The following is a 10,570-nucleotide window of genomic DNA, read 5'->3' as shown; positions in this document are numbered from 1 at the left end:
ACTGAGGCTCACTATCAGCTGCCTTTGTTTACCCAACAAAATTAAAAAGATAGAACAACTGCTAAAAAAGAAATCTGGCGCAATGAAAAGATGTTTACATTTTACTCTCCATTTCTTGGATCTTTGCAAAGCAACGTCATAATGCTAAAAAATGCACGAAACTAAAATTTGGCACTTATCCTGATGATCCTTATGTGTTTGTCTTTGCAGTTTCACCACTTTGTGCTGCAACTGCCAAAAACACCGAATGCAATAAAAGAGCTCAGGAGTTTCAGTTCCAGCTGATATTTATTTCCTTCCTTGAAAAAGTTCTGTACACAAGTTTGTATCAACAATCTGACAGGCAGTGAATGGACAAAATTTAGCTGGCATGAGTCAACCTACCCCCTTTTTAATCAGAAAAAAGAGGTGGCTTCTTTGTTTATGGCATGATTAAAGACAATAAATGATAATTCTACACAGCATATTGCACAGGATGGATGAAAAATAAAGTTAATATATTTAAAAATGCTTTCATATATTTATATATATATAAAACAAAAAAAAACAGTCTGAACTGACCACCTTAAATGTAAGTAAGGATGTGTAAAAGATAGCAGTTCTAAACAGTGCCTGTCCTCGATAGCAACAACGTACATAAACACACAATCTTTTTGCTTTATGGTACAGTCAAATATACAAAGATCAAGTTCATTGTTTTTTTCCTCTTTTTTTCGTCTCCGTTCTTTTTTCTGAAAAAACACAACAGCTAATAATAACCTGAATCTGAAATACAAATGCTATTCACCATGCCATAAAGATACTAAAACAATTATTAGCTAGTAGTTAGCCGACAAGTAGAAAAGATTATATATTCAAATACAATGAGAAACGCAGTACAAGAAAGTGTTGCGCAACTCAGGTCAGAAATTTGAATATGCTTGATGTTGTCATCTTTGTTTGTTTGTGATATGGACAGCCCGCCCCAAACCACTGGCCGAATGGCAAGATGTGACATCAGTGAGTGAAAACATCAAGAAACAAAGTCAAATTTAAAGCTACAATCTTCAAGACGTTGGACGCAAAAAATATGATTTAAAAAAAAAAAAAAGCAAGAAAGCAAGTGACTGCTTTTTAGGATAGTGCTGCTGTTTAAACCACATGGTCCCACAGGAAGAGCCTCTTAAAAAAGACTCGTGCTCCTGTGTCTTTAAAAAAATGAGCCTGCAGTCTGGCACTGTAAACGTTGGAAAAGGGGGCTGAGACTGGTGCTGCTTTCAAGTGCTGTCGGAAAAATCGCAATTATGTCCTAATCACCTTCCCGTCTGTGCTGCAGATGTTTAAGGGTTTGACATCAAAGAGGACTTAAAGAGTGTTTCTGAATTTTTTTGTGAAAGAAGACAAATAAGGCCTACCTACCTGATTTCTACTAACTCACCTTTTCTGTCAAAAAAGTGGAAGTGTATCTTTAAATTTGAAAGAATAAGTCCAACAACAGGCACCGCAAGGATACAAAACGGACAGCTCTACTGCTTGATCCAATCTACTAAAGTAACTGAGCCCAAAGTAACAAGCTTACCATAAGCACTTGAAGGCAGCATGAAAAAAACCAGCCTGTTGAGGGCATTAAAAAACAAGGAAATCCAATACAGCTGTATTAGTTAGGCTACACATGCCCCCGTGTTCAATATAGATTTGTACAAAAATACACTGAGAAAATAATCAAACTGTTTCTTCTCTTTTAAGTGTCCAAAAAAGTGTGTACATTTAAATATAAAAAGGAAATTAAAAAGGTTGTGTGTTCTTAAAACTCTAGCCCTTCGCCTGAGAAGGAAATGTGACAGACACAGACATACTGACAGGATCATGTATAAAAGAACTAGCAAAACAAAAGATGCTTGGCCCAGTATATAAATACAGCATCCCCATATAAAAATGGCATCTGAATACATGTACAAAACAAAAACAAAATAGAAATCGATGATGATTTCTCTATAGCTATGTTCTGGAAAATAACATTATAGAATTTTGGTCCTGGTAGAGGGAAAGAAATGTAGCAATACAGTTAAGCACAGACTTGAAGTTGTGTTTGTGTCCTGAAGTGAGCTGGTGATTATTTCAAAGTCCTTTTTTTTTCTCTCCGTAAAAAAGTAGAACCGAAGTGAGCGCCACCTAGATCCTTTTAAATAACCCTAATACTAGTTTACAAACTGCTCAAACAGTCGCACAGAAAATCTCAGCACAAGATATAGGAACAAAGTAGGCTATCATGCTAAACACGTCTTTTTTGTTTCTTGAGAAAATAACTTTTAAAAAACATCAACCCACCTCGGTTTCATTTTTTAAAAAAAGCCTCTTGGTGATACAGTAAAAAAAAAAAAAAAAAACTGTCGCACGGCAGTCCTAGTCTGTACCTTTTTTGTTTGCTTGTTTGTTTTTTTTTTGTTTTTTCTTTAGTGGCGAAGTTCACTTGGCGATTGGTTAAAAAGTTGTGAAAATGTCCCTTTTTTCTCTCAAAAATTCATTAACGACATTGATTAAGTGTACGGCGGACCGCATAACGTGCAAATCAATCACAGTTAAGTTACTCAGTTTAAAAACAGTCCTGCACTGAGCTGTCAGGAAACTCTGTCTTTTTTTTTTTTTTTTTTTTTTTTTTTTGTCTCCTCTTGTTTGGACGGCTCCCCTCCGACTCCCTCAGTCCAGGCATCCGAAGAAAAGTCCCGAAAAAAGCAAGTTATTCGCTTTAGAGTTAAGCTTTCCAAGGATTTGCAGGGACGGGGTTTGCAGTAGTGAAACCCACTGGTAAGCAAGAGCTCCTCTGCTTCTGTTTGCGTCTGCGAGTTTTAGCACTCAGTCAGTATGTGAACACCAGGTTGGAGATGGTGGACTCCAGCCAGTCTCCCGATATCATCTCGCTGACTTCGGGCGTACAGTAGTCGGGGAACTCGAAGTGGGAACCCCCGCAGACGGACTCGCCGTTCACGTCCCAGTCCCTGTCCAGGACCGAGGAGCCGAAGCTCCCCAGCGACATGCTGTCGAAGCTCGGACTCGGGTTGACGTCCAGCAAGTCGTCCTCGAACTCCTCGTCCTCCGAGGAAGACGAGGAGGAAGAGACGGAGGAGTGCGACCCAGAGGGAGTAGGCGAAGAAGCCCGCCGAGTGTTGCTGTACGTGTGGCCGCTGCGGCGCTCCGAAGCTCCGCCGAAGCTGCTGCTGCTGCTGCTGCTTGGGGAGTCGGCGCCTTCCTCTCTGCCGCTGGCCGCGTCCTCGTAGAGACTGAGCGGGTCGCTAGAGTCCGCCGAGCTGCTGAGCGTAGGACTAGCCGGCACCACCACGGAGGACGTGGGGCTGACGCTCAGACTGGCCGCGCCGCTTCCGAAAACGTATACTCTCTTGGGCTTCTTGGCATCGGGTATCTGCTTGGCAGCCGAGGAGACAGATTTGGACTTGTAGAGAGAGTTGTGGTGGTGCTCTGACTGGTGCTCAGAGGCAAACAGCGAAGCTTTGGTGCTACTGCTGCTCCCGAAAAGTGATTTTTGGGGTTTGTTGCTGCTGCTGCTGCTGCTGCTGCTGCTGCTGGGTGATTTCGATCCGTTCTTCCTCGCAGATGAGGACGTCTTAGTGCTGGTGTTGTTTGAGCTACCGGTAACTTTTTCTCCTCTGTCGCTGCTGCTGCCAGCCTTAGACGCGCTCGACTTTACCTTCTTCCTCGGTCGGTACTTGTAGTCGGGATAGTCCGCCATGTGCTTAAGCCGAAGCCGCTCTGCCTCTCTGATGAAGGGGATCTTGTCGCTGTCTCTCAGCAGCTTCCAGCGCTTCCCCAGCCGCTTAGAGATCTCTGCGTTGTGCATGTCCGGGGACTGCTCCATGATCTTCCTCCTCTCTATCTGCGACCACACCATGAATGCGTTCATGGGTCTCTTGATGTGGCCGCTGGGAGTTTTGCACCACGCCGGATTCTCCCCGAGCTTGTCGCCGGCGGTGGAGGAGGCTGCGGAGCCCGCCGGGGAGAGAGGCGAGGCGGCCGGGTCCAGATCCATGCTTGCCCCGGAGTCGGAGCCTGAGTCCCCGGTAAAAAAGGACAGCGCCTCGGCGGTGCTCTCTGTGTGGCTCATTTTCTGCACCATGCTGTCCGATTAAAGTAAGAGCGGGATGCTTGCTCTTTCTCCCCCCTCTCTCCTGGGTTCCTCTGGTTCACTTTAAAGCAAGCTCAGCTCTTTTCTCCCACTCTGACAGTTTGTGCTGAGTGCAAACAGTGCAAGCAGTTATTCACTCCTGAGATGCGCAGGATACTCGAAAACACAGTCCAGAGTTGCCTAAAAAGGCTACATGCATAAAAAAAGGTTTAACTTCCAGGTGCTGTTGGTGTTAAAACAGTTCGTCTCTGTTTTGGAGCGTATAATCGGTGTTGGAATAAAAAAAAAAAACACAGCCCTGTGATCACTGAACACAATCTACACTGCTGCAGGAGCAGAGTGCCCACACATGCGCTCAGGCACTTACAAAGGGCCCCCAAGTATACAATGTGTAAAAGTAAGTGCTTTTTCTCTGCATCTACTCCAAGAATCAAAAGCCGTGCATGCTGTGGTAGGGGAAAGAAGAAGGAAAAAAAATACAAGCTAGAGCAACTCACACTCCCCTGCCTCCCATCTGCAAAGACTAACAGTCGCTGTTTCAAGCACCCCTTCAGACTGCTGCCCCCCTTGCCTGCATTTATTCCTCTCTCATACAACGGCGATAAAAATCCACCAATCAGAGTGCCCCTACGCTGTCGCTACGCTGCTTGGGGCCAGGCCACGCCCCCTCTCGCACCTGATTGGCGCGCAAAGGATTCTAATAATAATCAGCGCGTGCAATGAGAAGCCTCGTGTCTGACCTCATTCCAGAATACAACAAGAAACTTGATTTTTTTTTTTTAAAGAGACACGGGCTAATGTTATGAACCCCCCTTTTCCACTACCCTATGACAGCCCATGTGTCTATCATTAACATATAGGTTTTGCTATATGGGAAGTCAATTATAGTTGTGCTGAACACACCAGCCAGAGACAGATTTAAAGAAATACTGCTGCTCTGTTTGTCTCAGTATGATTGTGAATGGGGAGGACATGTAATAATGAATAAACGCGAAAGGCAACCAATGCAGCTGATATAAAATATGTATCACTTGATAGTAAACACCATTTTACACCTACAGTGTTATTATTAAAACCACTGTTTGTTGACTATTAAATAGAGTTGTTATTGTCATCTGCAGGTGCCCATAAGTGATCCACATGCTGCTAAACAATTCAGTTGAGCGTCTCTTGCTCATTGGCACACAAACAGGCAAATGTCTCTTCAGAATCGTTGGGCTGGTGTTAAAGAAGTCTGCAAACCTAGGTGCCTGGGGGTTTGTAGCCCTCCCTTTCTCTCTCTCTCTCTCCTTACGAGGCGGGACTGGGCGGTCTTTTGTCACATAACCAGCCCCTTTCTAGCACACCACACCAGACCAGACAGACAGAAAAAAGAAAAGGGCAGAGGAGGAACGAGCAACAAGCCCGCTGCGAGAGCGCACAACATCCGCACAGCCCGAAACTGCAAGAGAAGTTCATTTTCCCGTGAAGAGACAAAAACAACAGCAGGTGTGGGAAGGCGCTCGTAACTTGCATAAGAAATTGGGCACATGTTACCACACAGTTGAGTTTCAAAGTTGAGTGTAAAATATTTAAAATACTGTCCCTCATTTTCACCTTAAAACAATTTCAAGATTGTAACTCTGCAACGTTTTAGGGGAGTTTCACATGTTTCTTTTACCTGTTCTTACTAGCAATTTCTACTTTGCTCTGTTTGGAAGGAATAACATGCAATGAAGAAAAAAAAAATCAACAGAAGTCCTTAAAAATGCATTGTTTCGTTGATACAATCATAGCTATAATATTTTTTATTCATTTAAAAAAAAAATGTTGCTCTCCAAGGAAAGGATTGTAATCAATGCATAGCTGGAATACCGCTAGATGGCGTCGCAGAGCCAGAAAGCACTTTACCATGCATGGCTGTGCTGGAGAGAAGTTTAGTGAGGGTAAAAAAGAGATCAAGTCAGAGCAACGAGAACGGTTAGCAGGGGTAAGTTACATAATGTCCCTGTACGATAGAGCACCATCCAAGCAAGACTGCTGGGCAAGGAAGGAGGTTACTTGCTCCAAGGTAAGGTTGAGGTATAATAAGTGAAATTAACTTGAAAAGTACAGCAGTTTGGTCTTGGTGAAATCAGCTTGGATTGTAATCAGACAGCGTTTTAATGATTTCTGCAGACAAACCCTCACGTATGTCTCTGAACTATCACCAAACTAGAAATAAAGACAAAAAGGGGTACAGTTTACAAAAAAAGAACAGAGACCAAGAGAGATGGTGAGATGTTCTGTCTGTTAGTAAAAGGAAAGCCACAGCTGATTTGAACCCCAACTGGGAAGTCAGTAAGAAAAAATAACAATATACTGGATGCATTTCACTGGATGCAATTATGCTCAATATGGCCTCATATCTGCAGTGCATCCAAGGAAAACGACGGGTAATTGGGCTCCAATTTGTGTGTTCATGGAGCAGAACTGCAATGGAAATAAGAACGTTAACTCACAATCTTGCACTGCTGTGCAATGCCAATTTAATAAGGAAATGCAGGAAAACATTTTACATAAGTGAGTCCTATAGAAGTGGAGGGGCTGACGAAGGAGTCCTTTAAATAAAAGTTTCCATCGAACTACGAGGAAAAAAAGTACAGTTCAGTGGAAATGTGTCCTGGTAAAGTAACTCAATAATGTCCCTAATCTTAAGGGGAATTGTTTTTTTAAGTTTTGCTCTATGATAATTGTATTATTTAATAGCCTACATGTAACAGATAACTCTGACAAAGTCAGACTGACAAAGTCATTTAGTAGAAATCTAGTTCAGTTAGTTCTGCATCTCACAACTTAGATCTGTCAAGATATAGTATTGTAAGATTTAATTTACAGCAAAACCTGTTATTAGTCACAAAGAATATGGAGGCAGGATGCAGTTTTCTGTGTGAAATGCATACTGAGAGCAGAACATGTGAAGCACTTCCAGTTTTAACTAATAGAAAAGTAAGGTAGGGTAAAATAAAAATAAAATAGTGCCAGCTTTAAACCAAAACATCTTTTTGATTTTGTTACCACTCATTTCATATCAGGCAGTCACTCTGAAAGTTAACCTTTGAAGGTTTTTAATACGTATTGCAAAAACTTGCATTTTAAAGACTGTACAATTGCATTTTGGTCTTTGCTGTTTGCAGAGAAGTCATCAGCTTTAGCCCTTAATTTTATACAGTGCATTCCTAAAGTCAAACTTCAACTTATTTTATTGCCATTTAACATGAAACACCAAAACAATCTGGTTCGTATTAGAGAAGTTGAAGGAAAATTTTGCATTGTTTTTACAATAAATAAATAAAAAAATTCAAGTGTGGCATGCATTTGAACTTTTACTTATTTGTAAAACCTCCATAAACCGCAGTTAGAGCTGCATGTCTTTTGGGTTATGTCTCCACTGGCTTTTTGCATCTTGAAATGTACAATTTTGCTAATTCTTTGTTGCAAAATAAGTTCAGGCTCAGAAAAACAATGAAGCGCATTCCTTGATTATTGACTTTGACATTCTTTTACATATTTGCTGTGTCCCCTACATGACCAACTGTCAGTTGTCTTTTCAACAGAGGAGTAGACCTCTACAGCTCCTCCAGAGGTAAAATAGGCCTCTTGGCTGCTTCCCTGATTAATACTCTCTTATCTATGACTCTACGTTTAGAGTGTTTAGTAACTTTGTCATTAGTAACTTTGTCATGGTGCCATCCTCTTTCCTTTTTCAGGTGATGGATTACACAGGACTTAGTAAGATGTTTAAAGCTTGGAACTCCATGTTTAAAACACTCCACTTGACAGCTGGCCTTTTTAATCTTGTTATATTCTATTCTATTTTATTCTATTCTATTCTATTCCAAATAAATAGGACCTTTCACCTACTTTTGGCTTCACAGTTCACTTGAATACACACCTCTGTCTCTTGGCAGACTTCTCTGTTTCTTTTGCTTTCTCTGTAGCCCTCCCTCCCCTCATCCCTTTCTGTTTTTCAGTGTACACATTAGAATGCGTAACCCACACATACACACACGCCTAGATACGCAAATACACACACACACACACACACACACACACACACACACACACACACACACACACACACACACACCCCTACACACCGACACACACATACACACCCACAAGCTGAAAGGATAAGCAGAGCATTCAAACTTTCCCCTCTCTTTCTCCGTCTCATTCTTTTACCGCCATTGTTTCCGCGAGGTACAGCTGCCACGCGAGTTGGAGTGGGTCGCGTGCCAACCCTAATCTCAACAGGTGTTCTTTTTGTGCCCTTTCCACCCCCCACTATCCACCCCCTTTTGCTCCTCCTACCAACCTCAAACTTTTTTTTTGTCTGTGTTTGTTCTTTATCTTGCACTTTCTCGCAACTTCCCTGAACATTTTCCTTCTCCTGCTCTTAAATTCAAGATACACTCTAAGCTAAACTCTCGTGATTGTAAAATCAAGTCAGCAGTAATAAAGAAGTGAAAGAAGACATGAAATCTGAGATGCACATAGTTGAAGATTACTTTGAAACATCTGTAGAATAAATGAATATAAAATGATCATATAGGTATTTGTTAAGTCTGTAAAAAATGTTTTACACGCTCACTTCTGTTTCACATTTTGTGCCTTCGTCTCCTCACTTCTATGGAAAGTCAAGCTTCTTGTATTTGTAAACTGAGCAGTGCATTCTCAAAGTATGTGAAAGTATAGCTAGATATCTCTTACTTTGTTGGGGAACTTACATGAAGTTTTCCTATAGGCTGAAGTGCAACAGGAAGTCTTTCTACCTCTCTACTTTGTATGTGTACTCCCTCCTCTGCTTCTGCTCTCTCAGCCCTCTCCCCCCCTCAGCTCTCTGCTCAGTTTAGATCAGTTTGCTTTATTGGCATGAATGCTAGATGAGGAATGCTGCCAAATCTCCCCCATCTCCCTTTTCTTTTCTCTCCCCCCTTCTCGCTCCACAGATAAATCCGATCTGAGGTCATCTGTTATTCAGAACAGTGACACCATATGGTCTGCCACCCACTCGAAGTACATCTAGTTGGTTTCATGAAAACTTAAAATCTTCCCATATTTAAATATTAATGGAGGTGTGTATTGACCAGCTGTCACAAACAGTGCTTAGAGTTTAGCCGGCCCGCACTTTGAATCTTTAGCAGTGGTACGTTCATTACTAACATGCTGATCTTTCATAACACAGCGAGGCGAGTATGTTGGAAGAAGTTGTAAAAACAAAGGGTTAAATCCTGACATAAGTAAACTATCCAGTTGGCTGCGAGAACAAAACAGCGATTTTAAATAAGGTGCATGAACATTAACTAACAGCAAACAGGCTCGACAAAAGCCAGCAGTCATACAAACAATTAAGATTCTACCCAATCATTTGCTAATCCCAGCCAAAGCTTGACCTTTATAGCAATTAAAATGCAATGCTTAAGGCCAGAATCTTTGTTAAAGAAAAAAAAAAAAAAACAGTGGAGGTGCTATGAATACAGACAAGGGACTGTTGGGAATAGACTGCCTTTGAATTGTGAATTAAAGGAGTGAGAAACATTTCAGTTGTTTGTGAACCTTTTTTAATGCAAATTTTTGAATTAATTTGAAAAATGTTACCACCTTTAATACCCTTGATTATTTCCAAGTCATTAATAGGCAAGCTTCTGTATCTGTTGTAGAATCCTAAGAAAAGTCCTAACTAGTGCATGTGCACAACCATGTGGAAATCTGGATGCTTCCACTGAAATAGTTTAATGCTCTCTAAAAGCGAAGGTAAATTGTGGATTGTATATGTTTATGAGTAAACATGCCAGTCAAAGACCAACGGTAAAGAGCAATCTTCCTCCTCAGTGTGGGGGACCAGTTGCTGGGGACTTTAGATCAAGGAACCCCCTTCCATTAAAGTATGATTCTATTCTCTTTCCCATTAATATTTTGTTTTGTTATTAAAAAGCACTGTATTTCATTGTCCATGTTGAGCTGAACATTCATATATATGTTGGTAACTATTATGGCTGAGAGTGAAATGAGTTTAGAAAGGGATCAGTTTTGAACAGGTGCTAAGGGCAGCCTTGGGTCCTAAGTTTCTGTATTGAAGAACATAAGCTCAGTAGAACATAGCACCCATATTGTGACGCACGTCGGATTTATGAATATTGTTTGTATTTTCACGTAAGCCGAAGAAGTGAAAAAGTTACCAAAAGGCATTGTATGTTTGTAACATGTTTCATAAGACAAAATATACATTGCTGTATTAATAACGGAGATATGATTATCTCAGTTGAGACAGCTAAGCTAAGTTTCTGTGTTGAAGAATGTAAGCTCAGTAGAACGCCATAGTGTGACGCATGTCGGATTTATGAATGTTGTTTGCATTTTCAGAAAAAAAGGAAAGTGAAGAAAATTTACAACCACCGCATGTCTCGACATCACTTTTGTTTGAGTGTGCAA

The 10,570-nt window shown here is 41.3% G+C and overlaps 1 protein-coding gene across 1 annotated transcript; it reads right to left on the bottom strand.

Annotated features, from left to right (window-relative positions):
- Positions 1–269: 269 nt before the first annotated feature.
- On the bottom strand, positions 270–4,890 carry LOC102226588 (transcription factor SOX-4-like). The gene has a single exon (XM_014472965.2). It carries the CDS (start codon positions 4,106–4,108, stop codon positions 2,837–2,839), a length of 1,272 nt encoding a protein of 423 aa, XP_014328451.2. The 5' UTR covers positions 4,109–4,890; the 3' UTR covers positions 270–2,836.
- Between the last annotated feature and the right edge of the window lie 5,680 nt (positions 4,891–10,570).

This window comes from Xiphophorus maculatus, chromosome 3, assembly GCF_002775205.1.
Source record: "Xiphophorus maculatus strain JP 163 A chromosome 3, X_maculatus-5.0-male, whole genome shotgun sequence".
In the NCBI taxonomy this organism is placed as follows: domain Eukaryota; kingdom Metazoa; phylum Chordata; class Actinopteri; order Cyprinodontiformes; family Poeciliidae; genus Xiphophorus; species Xiphophorus maculatus.
This window is presented reverse-complemented; position numbering and strand designations above follow the sequence as displayed.